Here is a 24,904-nt window from a genome sequence, read left to right as displayed (position 1 = left end):
TACAACTGCCATGTTTTTTTTTATTGAATATAAAAGGATTATACTTTCCATTTTGATTCTCTTTTCCCCACGAGACCATCCTCCTTCAATCGCTGCTTGAGGTCACACGCTTAGTCCTTGACCTCGAAGTATTTGTATGTTGGATTTTCGTAGCCATTGATTTGCATGTTGGCAACGTGTCTCTCCTCAGGGGTCACGGGAGCTCCAATAGTCTGCAAAAAGTACAAAGTAGCGGAAAAGCTCAATCAGAAAGTCTCCTTCCACACACAAAAAGAAGATCTGTGACATGTTTTTGGTGAAAATTCTTCAGCTTTTCTCGTTTACTCAAATTCAATGAGAAACTTTTGCATTCCTCCTTTACACAGATCAATTCACAGAAAATTCCATTTTAGCAAAAATAGAAATATTTCACAGAGAAGTATTGCAAAATATCCTGGGAGAAATTGAGGAATATTTTCAAAAGCTCCACTCTACGTATATATAAAATGTGAAATCTTCATGAAAGCTCTGCAATCCAATTAGTTACCTTACGTTCTTAATGTTGTCATGGTTACCTGCTGCAGCAATAATTGGGAGGACTTGTTCATCAGTAAATTATGTAAGGCAAAATAGGGAGGAACTTTAAAGGAAAAAATAATGTGTAAAATTAAAGGCCATGAGAGCATTTGTTAACCCAATTACACCCTATAGAATTTTCACAAAGAAACCACAGTGTAACAGAATACCACAGAGGCTTTTAAACTACCTATACTTGTATGCAACATTAATGCAGCATCGTCGTATGTGCCAATCAACTTTTACTTAAAGGCAAAGCTTCTCAAGTTGCAAATTAATTTTATTATACAAGCTCTTGTTTTCTTGAGACATACTTTCGTATTATTCTTTTTACTTTAAGAATTCTCGAAGGCACTGCAACGGTTCATGAAGAATAAATTAAATAGATAAAACTGTAAATTTATGCAAAAATATGCTATTCAGTAAATTCTTTAGCCAAAGTTGCAGAATATTAAAATTTAGAGCTTTCCATAAGTTTCATTGAGTTAATACGTTAAAGTAATTATTTATGTAATAAGAAAAAATTCGCGGGGCGCCAAAGAGTTAGCGTATTAATTAAATAAAAAATTAAAACCCTTATATCTCCTGAACGGCTCCATAGATTTTTTTAAATAACCTGTTGTTGGAAAGGTCTTGACCTCAGCTATAACATACTGAAATTTTAACGAAATGCATAGTACAGTTTTTGAGATATTTAAACTTAAAAATTTTGGATATGCAAAATATTGACTTTAACGCCTCTTGCGGTCATTTCTCGAAATTGCAATGTTCTAGACATTTGTAGGGCTTCACGAAACCTTTTATTTGCGCTTGAGTTGATTAAAATCGGACTTGTAGAGCCCGAGATATGACATGCCAACTTTGGAAGGCTATATCTCGAGAACGGCGACATAGATTTTCTTCATTTTTGGCATGGAGCTAGATAATATAGTCAGCTATAACATATGAAAATTTGAAGAAAATGCATCGTGTAGTTTTCGAGATATTCATCGAAAACTCATCAAAAATTTTGTTTTTGATTTTTGGCCCCCTAGCGGTCTTTTTTGAAACTTCGGATGTTCTAGAGAGTTGTAGGGTTTTTTGAGATCTTTCATTTGACCCCGGGTTGATCAAAATCGGTCAAGCCGTTTTCGAGTTATGGTCGATTTTCGATGAAAAATTGTGACGGCCATATTGACTAAACGGCTTGACCGATTTTCGTAAATGAGGTATCGTTGAAAAGGTCTTGATTGCCCCTACAACATATCAAAATTTCAGACCTCTAGCTATAATAGGGCCAGAGATATAGCGAAAACAAAATTTTGAGGTTATCCAAAATGGCGGACGGAGGGGTGGGGGGGTGGATTTGACTTCACCATCAGACGACATCAGGCCGATATACTAACTTTGCCTTTGACCGCAAGTCTCTATCTATTACCGTTCTCTTGTAATTAAGCGTCAAACTCCGGCCGGACGGACGGACGGACGGACGGCCGGAAAAATTTTTTTTGACATACGTTTTTTGGAATGTGGGGACCCTAATTCGTGCTCATCCCAAGTTTGAGCCCGATCTGACGACTTTGCATTTTAGGTGGTACACAGAAGCTGTGCTATTCTTTTCTTCGAAAGAATCACAGCTAAAAGTCTCCAAAAAGGATTTCTTGCAAAAGTTTCCCAGTTTTATTTGAAACTCAAAAACAAGGCTTGAATTAGTTCTCTTTAAATCAAAAAGAAATTCTATAAAGAAAGAGAAGTAAATAAATAAAGAATATTGGGACTCACGTTAACCTGGTCAACTTCAATGAATCCTTGCGCTTGAGGTGACCGTGAGGCACGCCACTTGGCCACGGCAACTCCCACGAAGACTGCGGCCATGAGGGCAATACCTGCGAAAGCCAGGGTGAAGTACACATTCCTACCCTCATGACCCGGTCCTTGGAATACCTCCCTCCTCACTGAATAAATCTAAAACAAGTATATGAACAGAATGGATTTTAATGCAATTTTAATGTCCAAAGATGGCAACAATGGGGGTTTCAACGAAGAAAAAGGGATTTTCTATACTCACTGCTTCTCCATGGCCCAAATCATGTGCCAGGGCGTGCTGCATTCGTGGCTCTGCCTCCTGATGTGCCACAGCGGCTGCAACTTCTTCAACGGCTCGCTGAACAGCTGCATCATCCACCGTAGGAAGAGCCGTGACAGCCACACTGTTGTAAGATGAGAAAATGAATTAGGGAGACTTTGCCAACATCTTGCACCAACGATCCCACTTTCTGACACCAATTACACGACGGGGCCACCCCCAATATGCTGCAGTGCACCCCCACTCCTCCCACTCCCAAAAGAGGAATTTTCATGAGAATGTCAATTGGGGTTTCATGAGAATAATTTTACCACTTTAAGTACTCAAGAAAGCGACATCCATTCTCGGTGCCTTCTGCATTAAATTGAATTTCAAATTGCACAAAAAGGAGCTTTACTTTGCTATATATTGAGTTTCTGAAGTGCTAAAGCTCATCGTGTCTTGTGCTTTTCAACTGAATTTTTATCCTAATTTAATATAGAAATTTTGATAACTCACCCAACTGTCGTATCCTCTTCGTGATCCTTGACTTCCTTTTGATCGGTTTTCTGGTACTTCCTTGCCTCCTCCTCATTTGCCTTCTCCTTCATTTGCTGCTGCTGCTTCACAGTTGCTTCGAGTTTCTTTGCCTCAGACCTCAACTTTTCCTCACGCAACTTCTCACGTTCCTGGGCACGTTTTTCCTTCCTCTGCTTCTCCGCCAAACGCTGTCGTTCCTTCTCGTTCACCTTGCGCTCCACCTCTATTCGGTACTTATCCAAAATGGCAGCTTCTGCCTCCTCCGTCATGGCCAACATTGAACCAGGTGTTTCATCCTTTGAACGCAATGCCTGAATGTAGTCATCCATGAGCTGGGAGATCCTTCCCGAAAGGTCTGGGTAGCGTTTCAGCATTGAGAGTGATTGATTGACAGCCCGGTCGATGTCAATGAGACGCTCAAGGGTGCGTGAGCGCTCAGATGCAGCCGCCTCGAGACCACCAGTACCGCCAGAGCTGAGGAGATGCCGATAGTGTGCCAGAGCATGTGCACGATCCTTATGCAGAGCACGGAGTAATTTCTGCAGACACTTCTCCACACGATGAGCCTGCAATTTGACCAAATAAGCATTTGTCACTCTTTCCATCCAATTAATTCACACTCGACGGGATTCTAAATGGATGGGTGAGAGGATTGGGGGAGGGGGTATGTTAAATTCCAGGGTATTCGCTAAAATTCACGATGTCTGACACTGAAATGCGGTGAGAGTTGCAGTTTGCGGTTTATGCTGAAACTAGAGGCTAACACACACATGTCTGGAATTCTCCATTTCCCAAATTGATATGCGCTTCATTACTTCACTCCCCAAAACTTTCAAAAGCTTTCTTCGTGATCCGCATCGCGGATGTTCTTTAAACATGATTCCTCCCTTTTAACACAACTTTTTGAGGGAAATGAAATTTAGAGAACTTCCCCATTAGATTCTTCTAAATTTCGTTAAAGCCATAATGGATTAGACGTGGTGAGGATACCGTAAAAAAAACTTCAACTTTCTTCCGAAAGCTTTGAGAAAAAAAATGTATGTAGTAGTGGAAGGAACTTACATTTGGTGGCTGTTCAGTGAGAGCCTGAGTGTAGCATGTCATAGCCTCGCGTTTTCGCTGATTAATGTGAGCCAGGACACGTTGCTGGTGCATAGCTGCAAGTTGATGCTTCTCAGCATTCCCCTCTTCCTCGAGTGCCTGAACAGAGGTCTAAAACTCATCAATCAAGAAGGCTTTGTTCGCGCGATCCTCATGGCACGCGACTCCTCCGCAACTTACCTGGAATCGTGCCGTCATGCGCTGCTTGAAGCTCTGAGCTGCCTTCGGATCGGCCAATCGCATATCCTGATACTTCTCCTCCAGATCCGACCAATCCTTCATTACGCGTGTCACCTTTTCCCGGTGTGCCTCCTCAAGTCGCTGCTGGGCTTCCTACAAAAATTAATTAACCACGATATTTTTGAGGAAGAACATTTCCATGGTATGTGCAAAGCAAAACTACGTAACATTATTGGTTAGTAAAGCCATAAATAGGCGCGGAAGAGAATTGGATTAAGAGAAAAATTACTTTGTAGCTCTGATGCTCGAGTCGTGGGTCAAAGTGAGTGAAGTAGGGATCTACAGTGGGTAGAGCACTGGACGAAGATGCAACTTGCTCAGTGGGCTTCAGAGTTGTGCTCGGAGACATTGTCGAGGGATTCTAAGTCGCATCAGCAAAAATAGGCAGCGAGAGAAAATAAAGCCTCAGCATGAGATTTTGCACCTCAAATTGAGAGTAGTGGGCAATTTGGCATTGGGATACTCACCTCATTGACAATGGTTTGATCCTTGCCGGTTAATGATCCACTTGGCATGTCCCAATTCTCATCGGAGGCGCCAGAATCTTCGGAATCACTCCCTGTGTCCTCGTCTGAGTCATAATCATCCTCATCGTCACCCTCTTCATCGGCCAACATGTCCTCGCTGATGTCCACATCGTCATCGTCGTCGTCGAGGTCATCAGACACGGGTAGTCCCTCAAGCTCTGGCGACATGGCGGGCAAATCGATTTTCTTCACTTTAACCGCATCTACGAGTGTGAGAGCAAGACCAATTAAGCTGGGCCAATTTATTCATTGGAACACCCCCGCATTTTACCCACTTTTCCATTAACTTGCTCATGAGGCCGTTTCTTGCTTTCGTGCACTTGAAAAGTTGTGCGGCAATCAATAAAGCCACCCAAGAATAAACATTATATGTATAATGGCCCCCTCCTAAAAGACTCATTATACCGTCAAATTGAATACATAATGAAAGCTTTATTTTGTATTTGATATTAAGGGGAGATTAATTCACAAATTATATATTGATATTTGTGTTTTATCTGACTTTGCTAAACTTAATCTCGAGTTTTTGGCTAATTTTGATGAAAGATTTTGACTCTGTGGAATAAATCTAAAGCTTCAAGTGGAAGATTAAATAATAAAATGGTATAAAAGCTCAAGAAACACCCACATAGCAATATGGGAATGTTAATAATGTTCAAAACATAAATGAGCGCTCCTCATTCAAAAGCTCTTTTGTGCCAGTGAAGCGTATAGTATAATATTTGAGATACTTAATAAAATCCTTTAAAATTCTCACAAAGATTCTCTGGCAGAGGCAGAACAAGGAATTATTGCTATTAAGGTTCTCTATTTGAATTTATTTTGACCTATTAAATTTTAAATCATCCACAATTATATCAAAAAGAAAGAAATAAAAGCTCCAAAACTCAATGAAAGTTTGTTTAATTTTTTTTAATGATTTCTAAAATTTGATACTTCAATAAAATCCCCAAAAAATCTACTAAATTCATTTTAGGATTTCGCATAAATTCTCTATGTTATGTATAAATGAACTTTAAAAGCCCCAGAGGACGGGCAACCCAAATGACACGATAGAGAATACAATTATTTCCTCTTGATGTGAAAACTCAACTTCTTGAATGTTGCAGAAAGTTTCAAAAGCATCAAAGAAGGAGGGAACATCTCAAAGTCCGTAGACCACTCTATGTCCTCTTCCCCAATTAAAATCCTTTTTAAGCAAAAGCACTCGAAACGCCCGCAGGGAGCAAAATGGAAGAGAGAAAGCTCAATAATTTCAAGTTTGGGTTTTTGTATATAATATACCTTTGAAGTGCTTGGGGCAACACACAAACTCCACACCGGAGAAGAGAGATATGCCACATGGGAGGAGCATGGCGAAGCTCCTCATTTGCATGCCACGATCCTGGCAGGCAGCCGCACCAGTTTGGTTCCATCTCACAAAGGGCCAGCAACGAGAGGCGTTGTGGATATGATCAAAGAGGCAGCCCTCTGGAACGAGGAGTGCGTCAGATTGGAAAGGACCTTCTGGAAGAAAGGCCGGAAGAGCACCATTAAAGAGATACAAATAAATTTATTTTATTTTTCTTATAAATTCCTATGACTCACCCAAGCACCTGAAGGGCTTAATCCAGCGCTGGGCCCCTTTGCATTTTCCCTGACTCGTCACACCCTGCCGGCACCAGCCTCCGATCTTCTGGTAGTGCGGCGATTCCACGATGTTCGTAATATCACGCCCGGGGTAGACCTTAGGATGAATGAGAGTGGGATTTAGCATATAATTGACTCGCAATGAATTTAATGCAGCACCATTTCACCACACCAGGGACGGGCCGGGAAGGAGTGGTGACAATTTACGTGGTATAATCACTGATTTTCTCATGCAAAAACGCACCCAACCCACGAGGAATGGCACACGAAGTGCATGAGAAATTCTATACGAAATCACAGTGAATTCATAACATAGAATAATTTAGGACAATTTGTATATTTAATGTATTCGCAGTTGTGGTATGTTCCATATTAGTTATTAATTTCTCGTGCGTAAATATTTAGTCAAAATTGGGGTAATATTCAATTTTGGGGTATTACATTCACGCACATCAATTCACAAATAATATTTAATAATAACATGAAATCCTTTATAAAGGTGCATAAAATAGGACTTAAACCTAATTTTTTATTTGGTCAAATAAATCAAATAAAAATGCAGTGGAGGCGCCTATTTTCAACGTGATTAAGCTGCTTTTAAACGTTCTTATTTATGTGCAAAATTATTTTCTTTGATCTTCAATAACAGTGTTCCAATACAACTTAAAAAGTTTTAATGATTTAAAGGAACAAAAAGTATAATGATGTAGAAAAAGCTTTTCAACTCTGGGCACAATCAATCCTCTCGTAATTTTAATGAAATATCCCCCGCGACATTAAAAAATGATTTTATTCCTACACTAATCCCCCCATTTTAATGAACAATAAATTTTAATTAAAAATTTCGAAAATTCCTCCCATAAATTCTCTCGTATTTTCCCATTTTATTTCCTCTCCCGTAAATAGAAATAATTTTCAACATGGAGAAGCACAAGAACTTTCTCACCATTTGAGAAATTATATGCATTTTGGGGGTAAATGCGCTCCCGTATGCATCCACCGCACACTGCTGAAAATATATCTCCTCTCTTCACGGTGAAGTGGGACAAAAGTTGCATTACTTTTAGACATATAATTCATCACTTGCGATAGTTTATAATTAAGTTTCATTTTATGTTAGTTCACGGAGTGAGAAAAAGGAAATTCACGGTACGAAGTGTGACAATATTTCGTTGGAGCTTTTTCGCTATAAATACCGTTTAAAAGCTCTCCCATATCCGAGAGAATGAAACTTTTCTGTATAAAAGTGGGTTTTGTGTGCACGTATATAGCACAAAAAAGCTACTTCCATTCGAGAGCCATAGACGACGAGAGATTATAACGTGTATAAAAATTGCATTGCAAAAGTATTAAAAGTCATTGCAATTTTATGGGAGAAAAATCTTTGCGATATAGTCACTCGCAGTATTTTGCCATTTTCTCCTTGTGCAAGTAGCAATTGGTACAAAGAAGAATGAATTGAAGTACCTCGACAAGCGGGACATTTCCATGAATTTGATTTTCCTTTTTTTTTGCTGCTGCTCAAAGTGCCTTTGCAGAGCTTATCGATCGAGAAAACTTTCATTCTGTGTGCACTTTATTTTATTAGGCCAATACCGAAGGATTACTTTATTTAATTGATTTTCCCGGACACCGATGGCAAGGTTTTGTTTGAGTTTTCATCCCACACACACATTGGAAAATCAACCCCCAAATTGTCCCTCTAAATCCACCAAATCACCCCATCAATAGTCCATCGACGGAAATCCCGCACAAAGTCTGTACCCATTTATTTTTCCGAACCACAAAAGCTCTCTTGGGGGACATTTATCTATCACACAGAGAGAGAGAGAGTGTTGGTGCAAAGCTCTCTCCTAGGAAATTTCTTCACACTTATTTTCCCCAAAATTTTCTACGTGATTTTTTTTCTCTTCTATGCTATATAATACGGTACAATATATGTATATAAAGAAATCTTCCAAAATTGCGAAATGAGAAGTTGAGTGTGAAGTCGTGTGAGAATTTCATAAGATAGATGAGAATTTGGGGGAAGGAGAAATTGAGAAATGTAATTCCACCATCCAGCTTTGCAGAAGCTGCGAATGAGGAACGGATAATGTGTGTCTATGTAAGTTTGCCTCACTCAACTCACTTCCCATTCCAGCATTTAATGCTGATTTCCATGGGATTGTACAGTGGATAATGAAAATGAAGTGAGCTGAAGGGTATGCGCGCGTGGTATTATGTTGGAAGTACACAGCAATTCCCGGACAATATTTGCGCATTAACATTGTCGGTTTTCCATCCTCCTCATATACATATTTCTCTCGCCCCCCAGAAAACAACTCTGTGGTCGCCCCAACTCATTGATCACCGTCACACCACCCCCCGGCCACCCACTCCCCCCCCCCCATGGAGAGTAAGGGGGCACCGACGCGGCATATTCGGGGCATTATCCACATATTGCCAAACACAGACTAGCACAGCCACACTGTGGGGGATGCCACGAACAAAACACTCCCTGAGGAGAATAACAAATGGTGCGTAGATGCGCAGAGGTGGGCAAAATTCACTCCTTTGTCACGTGACTAGCGGTAATTTAGATACGGCGGCAAGGTGGAGGTGTATATGGGGGTACAGGTGACTGTGGAAAAAATATAAATGTACAAATTCACCCCGTGAGAGCCATAATGAGCGGGGGAGTCAATGAATAATTTACGAGTGAATTTTTCCCCCATTCTTCTTTTCATCAGGACGCGGAATAAAAAATGTTGGGACACAAAGAAATTGACGTGAAAGCAAGAAGAAAATTGTGTAGGTATTGAGAAAGTCACTCTCACGATATTTTAATTAAATAAATTGATTCAATTCACGAAACACCCACCCTTAAATACAAAATGCATTTATATTTCTTATACAGCGAGAGATACGAAGGAGGAAGAATTTCAATAAAATATGAACTCTAACGTAATTTACAATCCATCTTTCAATTCGAGACATTCGTATTCATTGTAAATTAAAATGAAGTTGGCAATTAATCAAAGAAAAAAAAAACATAATGAAATCAATGGGAAAATGCGGAAAATGCTTACCTTTTTGCAATGATCGAGCAGATCAATTTTATCCCTGAGACACGACGAACTGGGAACTTTGATCTTCAGATCAGACACCCACTTGCCTTCCTCAGAGAGGTACTGTGGATGGTAAATCTGACCTGCTTCACATAGGACTGCAATCTGGGGCTCCCATCGTGGCGAGGCAGCCTTTAAAGAGAGAGAGAAGAAAGAAGAAACGATTAGTCACATTTAACTCCTTCTAAACCCTTTGCTCCACCAGACAATCCACTTGAGGCTCTTTTCTATGCAATTTTTACAGCTCTTTTGCTCCAATTTCTCTCTACACCAACCATCCCCCTCAGTGCATGTGATTTATCGTGTTTTCCTGGCCAGGACGCAGAGAATAGTCCCTGAGTTCCTGTTGTGCATAGCAATGGGGCTTTTTCCACATGACAACCCACCCTTATAGCTCCAGCATTGTATCCCCATATCCGATGTGCATCGATGCATTTAATGGGGGTGTGGGATTTAAATTAAAATCCCCCATTGGAATTGATTTATTTTTTCCCCTGGATGAGCATCGAAAGCATCACATACAGAGAGAAAAAAAATATCCCAATGAAATTTGAATAGAGATCCCTCCCCCGCACACCGGTGAGCATATTCATTGGGGCTGTATGCTTGAAAGTGGACCATGGGAATTATCTGAAATGTTGTTTTTTTTCCGAGGAGGATTTTGTGGATCAAATTGCGCTTTTTGTGCATGCAAATGTTGCTGTTTTTGCTCCCAAAGTGATTTCGTAAAATTTTGAGCCTCATTTCCAAATTGAACACATAAATTAATTTATTAATATTTCTTCCATGTCGATGCATTCCACTCATATCAAACATATGCAATATGGAGTTGCAACCCTTAATATGACTGCAGCTCAATTGAGGGGGGAAAAATAATTATTTATAAATTAATTAATACAGGCACTTGGAGTAGTTTGTGGTTGTGCATTTTAAAATGAAGCTGCTGGAATTATCTGGATCAATTGCATTAAATATAGTTGCTCTGTTTACTTATGATTAAGTGGTGATAATCGTTATATTTTCAAATCCAATTAATGGAGCTGATAAATATGTCAATAAATTAAATTTTAGCAGAGGAATTATGTGAAAGTGTTCAACGTATATTATTTAGAAAGGATTTTAGAGAAGAATTTTAATTATTGACCTTTGATCCTTTTTCTTATTGAGCAATAAATAAATTTAAATAAATTTCCCAGAATTCCTAAAATAAAAATTAATTTTAAGGATATTTTCCAGGATTTAATATAGCACAAATACATAATGTACAGAGTGGCCAGATTATCTTTATGCCTTAGAGGTGTTTATAAAGAATTTATAATTATTCCATTGAATAAATTTTCTTTTTTAGATTTCCTTTAACAAAATATTTTCTTTTTTTTTAACTACATACATATAAAGTATAAGATTATGTAGGTAGTTTAAATACATAATCAACTTATCTACTTCTGTGAGATTAATTTATTTTAAAAACTTTACATATTGCTTGAGACAAATGAGTCCAATCACCTGAACAATGTACGTACAATCTCAAAGTCAACACAAAGAGCTTATGAAGCTTTTCATTTCGTTTTTTTTTCTTCATGGCGAAGAGAGTCAAATAACTCCCACATAATGTCTCGCAGGCAGATGTCTCATGAAATATACACTCCATAACAAAAAAAAAGAGAAAATTTTGGGGAAAAAAGATGATTAATTTTGAGGGAAAATAAAAAGAAAGAAAGAAAAAAGGAAGAGGGCAAAAGAAGCATCCCTCACATGAGGATTTATCATCCCGACCACGGCAGAACACATCCAATTATATTGTTTGCAAATAGAGAGAAAACTCTCGGGAAAACTTTTAATGTGAAAAATCATAAATCACAAGATAAAGCTCCGAGGGAATTTTCCTCCGTTTGTCCAAATGCGGCGCACACGAGAATTTTCCACCAATTTCTTATCAGTGAGGAATTTTCTTTTGCCATGAGAAGTGGGTGGTCGCGCCCCATTCCTCGCACAACCGAAAATATATATTATGCGGCATGTGATATGAAATTCTAGAAATTCATAGCAGCAGTTCAACTTTGGGGTGAGAGTACAATGTTGTGTTAGAATTTCTTGGTGGAAATTGCTACTATAGCCCGGAGAGCGCGGGAGAAAGAGTATACACAAGCATGGCGAATAAGAGGAGGTAAATAAATGGTTCCCCTCCTCTATAAATATAGCACATTACATTGTATGTGCATGTTATGTTGGAGTTTATGTGGAAGGAGAACTCACTGAAAAATCAATATGTGACTTTCATCTGGTTTCGTACACCCAGAACATATAGTCTCCGTGTATGGCTGCCACAATAATATATTTCGTTATATGTGTATATAGTTGGTTGGGATACAGTTTGGCGAATAAGAAAATGGAAAGAGGGACGGTGAAAATAAAACATCCAAAGAGTTGTATAAATAATGCTTCTCTCTCTCTATCGTCGTTGTATTATAAATTGAAATCCACCACACATATACAGACAAAAGTTCGAGTATTTCTATATAGGGAACGTTAAAAGAATTATAAAACATGATACAAATTTATTGATTCAGGTTTTTAGTTTCTTTTCTTTCCCCCCTTCGCGGCCGCCACTTCTGGCGAGCTAAAGAGACTTTCGAGACCAGACGTACATACATATACATTTTTTTTGCTTCTATGTAACTTCTTTTCTTCATTTCGTTTCACATTTCACCAAGAATCTGGTGGTTTTATCTCACACACAGCATCTGGAGAGAAATTTACAGAAGCAACACACAAAGATAAATCTGGCAGAAGAATATCTCGTTGAAGATTTATGTAAACTGATGAGTAAGTAGCGCAAAATGTGCAAAAGAATTGACACAGCGCAGGAAATTTAGTTAAAAAACATGCTTTTGGTTGCCGTAACTGTATGTGGAAACTCGCGAAACACACAAAGAATATTTCTTGTTGCTTAGAATTAATCTAGAACTAACGTTTTTTTTTTTTAAATTGATTAAAAGACAAAAAAAAGTTGATTTTCTCATGTGAAAAGTTCTTAAAGAAACTTCAGAAACCTTAGAAACGGAAAGAAAGCAATTTAATTAAAATTTATTTAATGAAATTAAATAGAGAAAATCATCTGAAAAGTTCTTGATTAATCATGATTCATGATCAATAAATTTAATTTTTTAAACATATATTTTAGAGTACATTGAATAATCATAAAAAGCATAAAGATTTAAGCTTCTCAAGCTGCCTAATAAATATTCTAAAATCAATAAAATTACATTTCAGAGTATTTAGAAGACATTGAAAAGTTCCCTCAACATTTAACAAATAAGGAGTTCCATTTAGGAGCTTTAGAAGTGCTTAAAACTCCAAAAACATCCTTTCCCAAGTAGCAATAAGAAATCATGCTCCGGATGAGATAAACACCTCCGGAACATTAGAAACATCCCTCGTAAAATAAGACAAAAGCCCCGTGAATGCGCAAGGAATTCATAAAATCCTTCCCAAGGATCGAAACAATTGTCGAATTGAATGACAAAAGGAGGAAAATGTTCTGATTCACCAGCAAAAAGGTCGTAAAAAGGGATAAAAATCAGTCGTGTGGAGGTCATAAATATGATGACAAAAGAGATGCGCCATTTATTGAAGGTATGGTGCGGGGCAATCAGTGAAAATCTTCCTTTCTTAGACGCAAAAATCTTATATACAGAATTAGAATTAAAAAAAAAACCTCAGCGCATGAAAAAATCAATAAGAGTGTCCTTACAATGGCTTTCGTTTTTTTTTTTTTTTTTGTGTGTTTGAAGAATAACTCACCTGGACACTGAATGTGATATCCGAAAAAAGCGTCGAAAGCACGAAAACGAACACAAATCCCCACGACGACATCTTCTTCGTTTGCACTGATTAAACTGCGATTTTTCCTTCTTTACTTGTTTTTTTTTTTTTTCGAGGCGGCCCCACACTTTTCTTCGGTATTGTATTTCACTTTGGAGCTCTATGTACGTCCGTCTACACGATACATATGGCCAAAGTGGGTACAAAATCCACTGCGGAAGCCGCAAAGAAGTATTTTTCTCTCTTGGTTATAAGTTCCTCCACAACACACCCCACTCTTCCTTCAAGGGGGTGGGGGAGAGAGAAGAAGCCTACAAAACCTCCCTTGGTTCACACAACAGCAAACACTTTTCACTTTTCCGCCCCCAAACTTTCTTCTTTATATATTATGCTGCTTTTTCTTGTTTTATTCTTTTCTTTTCCACGTCTCACCACACCAAGAATTTTTTTTTGCAGTACAATCCACCCCAATGAGAGGCTTTCTTTGTGAACAAGGGGGTGGTTTTCTTGAAAAATCACACAGCAACGAGAACAGGGAAAATGCCAACCACCGTTCCAAGATTTTCACTACACGGAAACTATATATCCCGTGACTACTTCGCGACTTTTGCGCGACTTATTGTCGATTTTTTTTTCACAAAATTATTGCTCCCCTAGAAAAGGGAATTTTTTAGCCTTTTTTCCTGCTTCACTTGAATAAGAGGACCTTTCTTCAGTGTATCATACGCGACGCTCGTAGCACGACTCAACACTGCGCACTGCTGGAGGTTTCGAGTACGGCGGACCTTCGGGCACGACATCGGAATACATTTCAACATCATGAGAGAAGAAGAAAATTGAGAGGAGAGAAAATTAATGTTGGCCTGGCAGAGCTGGAGAAGCCATTCTGTTCTAACGTTAGAGTTGATGAATTAATAGATTTTCTTTTTCACGATAAGGAAGAAGTATAGCAGGAAAGGCTGATTTATTTAAGACTAAACTAAAGTTCCAATGTGGTTGATTCTCATAAAAATCTTTTCTTTTCTTACAATTTAAAAGATGTAAGATTTTTACAGTTAATGCTTTAAAATCTTTCTATTGTCGTTCTATATGAGAAAACCAAAGAATTTATTGTTCAAACAGTCAGAAAGATCTTTTAAAGAGTCCTGAAAAAGTAATTTTCCTTGAAAACAATCGATTAACGAAAGAAATAAAATATAAAATCTTATAAGATTGTTGCACCCTGTATACCCGCCACAGTTCATTTTTGAATTTCTGAGGGTTCCAGCTGGGAATTGGAACATCTCTCACTCTCCTCCCTGATGACCGTCGATCAGATAGGCAGCAAAATGGATTGTGAAGTCTTCAATTTTTGTATTATATAATTTTCAAGTGAATTTTGTAAATATTTTTCATTTTGCTCCTATATTGTAAATATGTAAGTAATTTCATTGAATTTTCTTTATTTTCCCACGCGGGATCACCATAGCGGGTGATCTGGCGCCCAATTTTTATATTTTTCAATTACAAACCGCGTGGATTATTGTATAAAATTATTCTTTGAATTTTTGTAAATAAATTGTAAATAGAGCGAAAATCCCAATTTTTCTTAATTTTCCTCATTTTCTCGATTTTCCACAAATATGGGATTTTTATACGCTACAAGATTTTTTCCAGAATACCAAAAATCTTAACGAATTGTAAGAAAAGATTTTTTATAGGGTCTAGCCCAATATTTTAACAAATTTATTTGCTTTCAATTGTTTTATTGTAAAGAAAATAATTTGTTAAAGAATAAAGAGAATAAAGGATTTCTAAAATTACCTGTTAAGTGTTAAAAATCAGTTAATTTCAAACTTTGATGCATCTTTTGGTAGTCAAGATAGCAAAAAAAATTACTTAATTCCATATTTCCAAAGAATAAAGAACTACCTGCTATAGAATATTTATGAAAAAAGAACTATACATAATCTCTTATCTATGTATCATTTCAATCAATTTATTCCAGAACCGCCGAGAGAGTAGGTATAAGAGTACAACAGAGCATAACTCTAGAGCGCAAACTCGCTCGCAGCGCACGCGCGCAACATGAGAAATCCATTGATGGTACATAAAGAAGGGAAGTGGAGTACGGAGGAAGTATGAGCCTGATCCATTCCGCACGCCCCGACATAATGGGATCTATGGGGAAGATAACTACATTAAATGGAGTGGCATTGTGTGTGCCTTTTGGACGACAGACGGGGAGGATTTCGCGCGGCTCCTTGCACTGACTCACAACCAAAACGGTGAGCCTGTGTGCTAGGCGCCCCACAGGAAATGGCGAGAAGAGAGGTGCCGAAAGCCTCCCCCATTGCCCCCATACCTCTAATTAACTTACTTGCACAGACACACACTATAGAGGAGAGAATATTTCGTCACTGCTCATTTTCCAGTAGCACAGACTGGATGGCTCATGCGGGGGGTGACTACACGTCAGGCGGGAGGGAGGAGGTTAATATACAGGAAGTGGCAGAATTGTGCAATTTCCTCCCATGCGAGATTGACTTTCGTGTGTCCCACTGAGAAATACATCACCCCGTGAAATTATTTATGGGGTGGTGGGTGAATCCAAATTGTTCACCATTCCCGTCATGAAGTCCCTCGGGGGAGGGAGAGTGAGGAAGAAAATTTTTCAGGTGGTCCCCTGGGTGGGTACACGAGGAGCCACTAACGAAGGAGGTGAATCATTCGGGGAGAATCGATATCTTCTTGAGCTCTTGGGGAGGATTTTCTCTTTTAAAGAACTTTTAAAGTGCTGCAGGTTTATTTTTTATACATATAACTCTAAAATTCTATATACTAGGTATAGGTATTGGTATGGGTAGGTACATAACTTACCTGTACATAGCATTTTCTTGTTCATTAGATTTTTGAAATTAAAATCTTTTTTTTTTTCAAGTCTGATTTGCAGAAATTCTTGAAAACTTTTTTTTTTCTTTAATGCAATTCTAAAGCAAAAAAAGATAATTTATAATTCTACCTGTATACATAACTCATTAGTCTTCTACCTGAAAGTTTATTATTAAAATTCATTGCGGTCCTCTGCAGTGATTCATCGAATAAACTCAAGTGCTCTTGTCCATAGAAGCATCGTGGTACTGAAGAGAAATTTGCATAAGATATTCCTTCCGTTTTATTCGTTTCGATGACCATTCTTCACCTTCACCTGCATGCAGATCGCGACCTTTAGCCATGGAGCCCCAATGGATTTTCCCCAGAAGAAATTGGATTAAATTTAGGGTGGTTTGAGATGGAGAGGAGAGGGCGGAATAAGGGATGAAAGCCAAAGAGGAAGTTCCAATGAAGAAAAATGGGGGCTCTTTTTTTTTTCTTGGAAACGTCTCAGCTCGTATCTTGGCAATTCATCTAGTTGGATGACCCGTGATCAATTCAATCTATAAGTCCCGAGGAGAGACACATAAAATTGCGATGAAAGGAGAGAAGTTTTGTGCTTGGCAGCAGCTGACTCAGGGTATTCTTGCTCATTTCTATGCTCTGCCTCAAGTAGTCCCACACCTCGCATGGTGTACCCTCAGGGGGGTTTTCTTGTGGGCAATACACCCTCATATATATACGTGGGGGGTTTGTATAGGGGGTGGGAAATCAAATATTCCGGAGAGAAAGCGAAGAGTTGAGAAATAAAAAAAGCAGAACTCACAAGAAAGGCTCGGCCTGAGTTTGGAGGAATGCAATTATCTTGCCCAAGTTGTGCATACAAAGGGGGGGGGGATAGGATGGTAGGATTTACCATCCATTGTATTAGGAACAGCATTATGGGTATGGAAGATTTAGTGAGTGTGGCAAGATTGCAAAGAAGAATAAAGAGGCCCGCACAATGGATGCAGAATTTCTTGTATGCCTCCATATAGGAGAGTTTTTAGTGTATATATGGGGGATGTTTTCACCCGTAATTGTTCCATTGATCTCAATAATGTCGCGCCCGAAAGGGAGTGTCTCTCTCCGCTAGCACGTGCCATGCGCATAATTGCGAGGCATCGCGCCCTCCCTCCCTTGCCCACCCATCTCTCCATCATAGCTCCCCTGACGTATGTGCTCCAACAATGTGCCTGCTGCTCAAACTATCCTGGCGACAATCTGAACAAAAATTAGCTCACTCCCTAAGCAGATGATTTATATATAGACTCCAGCATCTCTCACTATCCCTGACCTACATTCTTTTCCCATCGACTACCAAACGACTCAATAGCAAACTTCCGCTTCAAGGAACTTCCTTTCTTTCGGTATGACCTCTCGCCGCTGGGGGACTTCCGCGCGCATTGGAGAGTTAATCTCATTCACGTCCTCCCCGGGAATCTTCCCGCACACCAAAGATAAGGAATTTCTCAAGTAATTTCCGAAAGTGCACCACAGCCAGATAAGTTGGTACGACACTTTTGCATTTATGCTTTTAGATGATTCATGGTAGGTTAACTTTACCCCTTTCCTCCATACATTGCAGATAATATTGATTCCAACCGCAAGGAGTTTAAATGAACTTCCTCCTCGCAGTAAGTTTACAAGCAAGAATTTACATGCTCTTAGTTTTAGTAACTTTGTCATTCACGCGAGTTGTGAATTACTACGACAGTTTAATATGTAAATTGAACGCTTCTAGCTTAAACGATAAATGGTTTAAATAGCGTTTAATCATTAATTTGGCCAAAAAAAAATCTCAAATAAAATGAAATTTTATAGGATTTTTTTAAGGATTACGTTTCTAGGAAATTGGTTTGAATTGTCTTTAATTTAAATAAAGAAAATAACACTTTTTCTTTTTAACAGTAGACAGTAGCATAAAGCATTTAAAGGTAGAAAACTTTCAAAATATTTTGTGAAATTACAAGTAAAATTAGATTTAATTTTCAAAATACATTTTTCATGAGAAAACAACCTTATTTGCAGGATCAACGGAAATTTACTAAAAACCCATCGTATCTATACGGTTTTAGCTATCTAAAACTAATACTATAGATACCATTCACTACACTATATAACAACGAATCGAACCCTAGACCAGCCAACTCGTGAGCTGACTCACAACAGAGAAACAAGAAGTAAAAAAAAAACTTCGATTTGCACAAAGTTTCCTTGAAAGTTTTCCTCTAAACGGGAAAAGAAGAAAATTCCATGGAAAAAAAGAGAAGAGCCATAACATCTTGCAACGAGCGTCTTTATGGATTTTCTCAAGGAGTTTTTGGCAAAGAAGAATCTTGCTGCGGGAGCAGAGAGCTCATTAGATATTTTACCCCGTTTTGTGGAGATCTCACACCCCTTTCTGTGTGCTGCACCCCCCCCCCAAGTCTTTGCGAGGGGTTAACATGTGGGATTGACTAGACGGGGTGATATTTCCTTTCTCTCTTAACCCCCGAACATGGCACCCACGCCACCATCGTGACTTTTTGTTTGCATGTGTGTGCTTCAAAGTCAAAGAGAAGTTTCCCATTGAATTTCATGAGGAAATTTTGCAGTTTCAGGAGCGATGTTTGCGCATTTTCGGGTCTTCTCCCTTACGCTCACCCTCCCATGTGGCATGGGGAGCGCGCCATTTGCTCGCATCACCCATGGTGGAGTCAACCTCGCAACATTTTCTTGGAATAACGCCCATTTTATACGATATTGCCACTTCAGAGATTGTCTGTGACTCACCCGCAGCTTGGGGTGGTGATGGTTGAAGCGTGGAGAACCCCACAGGGGTTGGTTGTGCGATTGTATGTATGTGGAGAAAATGCAGCAATTTAAACTCCGTCCCTACATCGCACTTTTGCGCCAAAATAGCTATTTTCACACCCAAAAAACCCATTAACACTCCATCGGCCAAATCTTCTCTTTTCCCTTTTGCCATGAGAGCAACGCGGTGGAGGAGGAAACCCAAAGAGAGGCAATCTCCAGGTGTGATGTCCTCGCAACGCGATATAACCAAACGTTAAGATAAGGGGGTTGTGCTCATTTTTGATAAGGAGTGTGCGGCGGAGTTGTAATTGCCGTGGAGATGTGTCCTCGAAAACTTCCGGTATCGAAGGGAAATTTCCTGTGTGAAAAGTTCAATTTGGCAAAAAGCTCTCTCACTCACCAAAGTCAATTTCTCGTTTGGAAAACTTCCTCCTGAGTCATCCTCCGCATAGATCGATATATTTAGTGTGACACGTTTGCTGGGGAGATTTTTTTCTTTCTTTCCCACAGCAGCAGCATTTTTCATTCTCTCCCAATGCCATTCGCATGGAAAATCTCATGGTGATGGTTTGTTGTACCCCACCTCCCCTACAGACCAATGTGAGAGCAATTTCAATCCACTCTCCAATTATTCGGACGAAAAAGGAAAATCTCTCGTGTGGATTAAAATAACAAATGGATTCTGATGTATTGAGATTAATGCGATAATCTCCAAGCTCCTATATAGCTTTCCTTCCACGTGAATGGAATTCCCATTAAGCCAGCCTCCTCCACATCACACACAAGTTGAACTTCGTGCTAGGATTCCATAATGCACCGCACAGACCATTTTGCCAGAGCGTTGGATTCATTTTTCTCTGAATCTCGCCGTTGCTGTGAAAATTTCCACAATGTCTTTTACGCGGATTATTGGAATATTTGTGGTGGCTTTCTGCGGAAGTGGGATTAAATTCCCCCCACACACACAGACAGAAAACAGCCTAAAAATTCAGTGTATAATCTAGCTGTGGTGGTTGGATCATCAATCACAATTAGGCCAAGAAATATTTTTTGAGGCAACTTCTTTTTGGCGGAGCGATGGTTTTCTCTCTGCAATACAAGTAATTTTTTAATTAAGCACAGATGGAAGAAAAACCGCCTTAGGGTGAAAATACTGTGGAAGGATTCACTTTGTTGTAATTTTTAATAATTGCGCTAGAAATATTTAGTTTAAGGAAGTTTTTTTTTTTGGTAAAGTTAAAATTCTTTGGCAATTTTTTGTGGTGAGAAATTCTCAGACAAAAGAAATTCAAACTTTCGAAGAAAAATAAATATATTTTGAGGTCTTATAGCATGGAGCTTTTTTCACTTTTGAAGAAAAGCTCAATTTTAGAAAAAAAATATATCACAAAAATTGATTTGAATGATTTTTTGATGCTTAATGAAGATTAGTTCCTCCAATTAAATTCATTGCAATTGTATTTAAATTTAATTCAAAAGTAGAGCTTTAGTGCAAGTTTAATTTAAATAAAACATAATTTTTAAACCTAAAATTATAAACAAGGGGTGTTTATCTGACGAGCATTGTGATTTTTTCCAAATATTTGAATATTTGACTTCATATGAACATCTTTTGCTAAAAACCGAACAACTCAAAACCGAAAAAATCCAAAAACGTATAAAGGACTTTTTGGTTTGAATTGAATTTTTTTTAGTCCAATTTACTACTAATTAGCATTAATTTATTACTTTTCGGTTTGAATTTAATCTGTTTTTCGGTTGAATTTACTACTATTCGGTTTAATTTAAGTATTTTTTTGCTTCAATTTACATTTTTAGGATTTTTTAGGATTAGACTAACATTTGAATTTCCTTGGCGTATCATCCGAAGATTCGAGTAATTTCGTTCAGATAAACTCCCCTTGACTATAAAGCATTAACCTTTTATCCAAATTAAAATTTAATTAAAACTAATTTAGTCCAAACGAAGCAGAAATTAAATTAAAATTTTGTCAAATTATTGTACTTAATTGGATCGTTACGCTTCGAAAGCCTAATACAAATAAATATTTTAAAAAAAAATAATTCAAATATTTTAATGAAAAATATTACGTTGGATGTGAAAGGTCCTTTGTGGAGCTATTCATGCGTGTATGGAAACCAATGGGATTAGATAAATTAATTTCTTCAAATAACTCTTCTAAATTACATGCGATTTTCCCATAGAATTGTACATCACACATAAGCTCCCTTTGTGAGCTTTTACTTCATTTCTCTCTGTCTCGAAATAACCTTCTTCCGGATATACATAACATATACAACAGAACAGAAATTTGGGAAACCAGTCGAAATTCACCTGAAATTTCCTCCCTAAAAGGATTTCCACGCTGTTTTGTGTTGTTAACCTACCAACCCCCATCCCTCCCATTCCACCCAAGCGATGGAGTTTGAAAAATGTGTGTGTGTAAATCAATATGGTGGGTGTGTGTGTGTGGGAAGGAAGAGAGACCCACCCTGCATAACATATAATATGGGAGCTTTCGATTGTAAAGGGTGGAAAGCTCACCCACTAAGATTTTCGCCTTTGTTCCAATCGCAACAATTGCGCAATTGGCAAATGATTCAAGAATTTTCCACTTGGCTTTTCTCATGCCAAAAAAAAACGGGTTGGTTGGTTTCCCCTGGGGGTGGTGGTATGGGGTTGTGGGGTCCCTTCAATTTGCATTACATTGCAATTTCTCTTCCTGTCACATACACACAAATCTTCTTTTTCGCCTTTTTTGTCGTGCATTTTTAGAAGGACGAAAATGCAACTCTGTGCGTCTGTCTAGTGGGTTGAATGTTTTTTTTTTATATGTTGCTACTGCTTGGTTTATTTGCGGGTCGACCTGAAAACTCATAAGCGGAAGTTGGTTGAAAAAACATCCACCCCCGTCATGTTGCGCCAACCCTTTGCAGACCACGGAGACTATCCCGTGTGTGTGGCACGGATATTTCGTGACCTACCTATGATGACTCATGATCACGGTGGCATAACGCAGGGGCGACTCACCCCTGTTGGTGTGTCTGTGTGTCCTCGAGCTGTTTCCAGGGAGGCCCTATGTCGACAAAAAGGGTGCCAAATATGCTGCTAGGGGACGACAAATGCACTTATCTCTGTGTTTGCTCGTCGATTTTCCCGCCGCACACCTCATATGCCTCCCACACCCCATCCTGGTCGTCGCACCCCCGCGAGGAATCACAGAGAAAGACAGCAAATATAACTCTCCAGCAACAAACTCAATATTGTGCACAGAAATAGCAAAAATTTAGATTATGGATTAAAGAATATAAAGCTAGAGTCTCTGTACTCTATTCTAACTAACTTTGAACCTAAACTTCGTAGGCACGCACTAGCCAATAACACATCTAAAAGCTTTGCCGGAATTTAATTCCTCACAAATTCTTCTTATCTATATAATAAAGAAAGGTCTGTTTGTTGGTAATCTTCCGTCGTGTTCGGCTATACAAATCTACACCGTTTGACCGATCGCGATGAAATTTGGCACAGAGGCTCCTTATAACAGGCGGTTTCGAGTGGCCGTATCCATTTTCCCCCCAAAGCCCCCCTTCAGGTAGCCCCCATATAACTCTCATGCATTTTTTGCGAATTTTTGAATTTGGCGCCGGAAATGTTGTATGAAAATGATTTCTTCTCTTTGCAAAATTTTTCCTTTTGGGTTCGATGAGAGCTCTCCATCTATATAATAAAGAAAGGTCTGTTTGTTGGTAATCTTCCGTCGTGTTCGGCTATACAAATCTACACCGTTTGACCGATCGCGATGAAATTTGGCACAGAGGCTCCTTATAACAGGCGGTTTCGAGTGGCCGTATCCATTTTCCCCCCAAAGCCCCCCTTCAGGTAGCCCCCATATAACTCTCATGCATTTTTTGCGAATTTTTGAATTTGGCGCCGGAAATGTTGTATGAAAATGATTTCTTCTCTTTGCAATTTTTTTGGGGTTGATGAATAACCCCAATCTACGTATAAATCATCACAGTTTTTTTTTCTCTCTAAAATTTGCGCGTAGCGCAAAACCCCCCGCGAAGCGGGGCGAGGAAAATTGGAGCGAAGCGACAATTTACCTCGTTCTTTCATATTTTATTTAGAATTATTTTCTTTAAATTTACTTTTACTTTTAAAATTCATACCATTCAATGGTGGAGCTTTTCTGCAAAAAAAATTTAAAATAAAATCTTTATTTATATATTTAAAAACAAGAATTCAAAAAAGATTTTTAAAATATTTTCAATGAAAAAAATGTTTAAAATATTTTTTAATTTTTTAAAATAGAATATTGATTTCAATATTAAAAAAGGATTTTATACCTAAATATTTTCTATTTAAAAAAGATTTTTAAAATATTTTTTTATAATTTTTTTTAAAATAGAATCTTAATTTCAATATTAACGCACAATAGGCCCACATGGGCCGCAGTGTACAGGAGATAAAAGTCTCCTAGCCCCATTTAACGTAGGTAACGTAATTTCGAAATTTAAAAAAAGGTTTTTTTTTTACATATTTTTTATTTAAATAAAAGATTTTTAAAATATTTTTTTTAATTTTTTAAAATAGAATCTTGATTTAAATATTAAAAAAAAAGATTTTATAATTTTTTCTATTTTAAAATTTTTTTTAATATATTTTTTTTTAATTTTAAAATAGAATCTTCATTAAAATATTAAAAAAAAAGATTTTTAAAATATATTTTTTTAATTTTTTAAAATAGAATCTTGATTTAAATATTAAAAAAAAAGATTTTATAAATTTTTCTATTTAAAAAGTTTTTTTTAATAAATTTTTTTTAATTTTTAAAATAGAATTTTGATTTAAATATTAAAAAATGTTTTTTTTGAAATATTTTTCTTTTGGATTCGTAAAACACCTAAAGGATATATGCGAATGGGTGATCCTGGAGCTAGAGCTCCAGTGAAGGTTCTAACCGCTCTAGCCGTTCTCTAGAATTCTTTCTAGCTCAACCTAGATTAAATATCTATTTTTTAAGGACGAAAAATCCTCTAAATTCATCATCCTTTCTATCCCTATCTGCGGACTAAGCAATTCTGTTCTCCATAGCAGCGATGTCGCTTTCGAGAGGGGGTGTCGTGGATGCATGGTTAGAGGGGGAGGGGTGGCTGAGTACTGGGTGGCCTGGGAGGGATATGAATGGGCGCTACATTTTTGGCTTTGATTTGTGCGCAATAGGGGGTGTTGCCTAGCAACATTATCGACCCATTTGGATTTCATAGTCATCCACGAGAGCGAGAGGCTCTTCCGTCCTCCTTTCGGCACTTGCGCCCCTCTCTGTTGCGCCCCCAGTTTCTCTATATGTCTACACAACATAGCCAGGAATCGGGTTTCGGGGTTGAAAAATCCATCTAGAGCACCAAACTAATTTTTTTTTCAACTCCTGGCAGTTTGTGGCAATGATGACGATCACGATGATGACTCAGAGAGTTGTTCTCATGAATTTTTAATTGCTCCACCATTTCACCTCTATAGGAGGAGCACGGGGGGGGGTGGACGGACAAAGGATCTCAATGACTGCGCCATCTCGTTTTCGGGGGTTTCTCTCTTTTTTCTCTCACTCTCTCCTTCTCGAAAAGAAACCCTCCTTTGCCCC

The 24,904-nt window shown here is 38.3% G+C and overlaps 1 protein-coding gene across 8 annotated transcripts; it reads right to left on the bottom strand.

The window, feature by feature from the left end:
* Positions 1-5: 5 nt before the first annotated feature.
* Positions 6-14,361, bottom strand: LOC129786360 (amyloid-beta-like protein). 8 transcript variants are annotated; one of them, XM_055821319.1, is made up of 12 exons: positions 13,551-14,361; positions 9,708-9,878; positions 6,595-6,733; positions 6,292-6,513; positions 4,948-5,210; positions 4,710-4,841; positions 4,421-4,573; positions 4,202-4,351; positions 3,119-3,705; positions 2,603-2,744; positions 2,317-2,499; positions 6-212 (listed from the first exon to the last, which is right to left on the bottom strand). In XM_055821319.1, the coding sequence occupies exons 1-12, from the start codon at positions 13,620-13,622 to the stop codon at positions 111-113; spliced, it is 2,316 nt and encodes a 771-aa protein (XP_055677294.1). In that variant the 5' UTR covers positions 13,623-14,361; the 3' UTR covers positions 6-110. The 8 variants fall into 8 exon arrangements, with proteins under 8 accessions (XP_055677294.1, XP_055677295.1, XP_055677297.1 ...); XM_055821320.1 differs by having other exon boundaries at positions 6,292-6,510; positions 13,551-14,349; XM_055821322.1 differs by having other exon boundaries at positions 4,202-4,339; positions 6,292-6,510; positions 13,551-14,349.
* Positions 14,362-24,904: the final 10,543 nt, after the last annotated feature.

The sequence above is a fragment of the Lutzomyia longipalpis genome, chromosome 1 (genome assembly GCF_024334085.1).
Source record: "Lutzomyia longipalpis isolate SR_M1_2022 chromosome 1, ASM2433408v1".
In the NCBI taxonomy this organism is placed as follows: Eukaryota; Metazoa; Arthropoda; class Insecta; order Diptera; family Psychodidae; genus Lutzomyia; species Lutzomyia longipalpis.
The sequence above is the reverse complement of the archived record's forward strand: the minus strand, read 5'-3'. Positions and strand labels throughout refer to the sequence as shown.

What these genes read in the sequence shown, in the direction of transcription:
- LOC129786360 (XM_055821319.1), bottom strand. Translation starts at nt 13,622, where the DNA reads ATGTCGTCGTGGGGATTTGTGTTCGTTTTCGTGCTTTCGACGCTTTTT. An exon ending in GAAGAGGATACGACAGTTGG is followed by an intron (nt 2,745 to 3,118) that starts GTGAGTTATCAA and finishes ATCTTACAACAG; the next exon opens with TGTGGCTGTCACGGCTCTTC. An exon ending in TTGAAGTTGACCAGGTTAAC is followed by an intron (nt 213 to 2,316) that starts GTGAGTCCCAAT and finishes TACTTTTTGCAG; the next exon opens with ACTATTGGAGCTCCCGTGAC.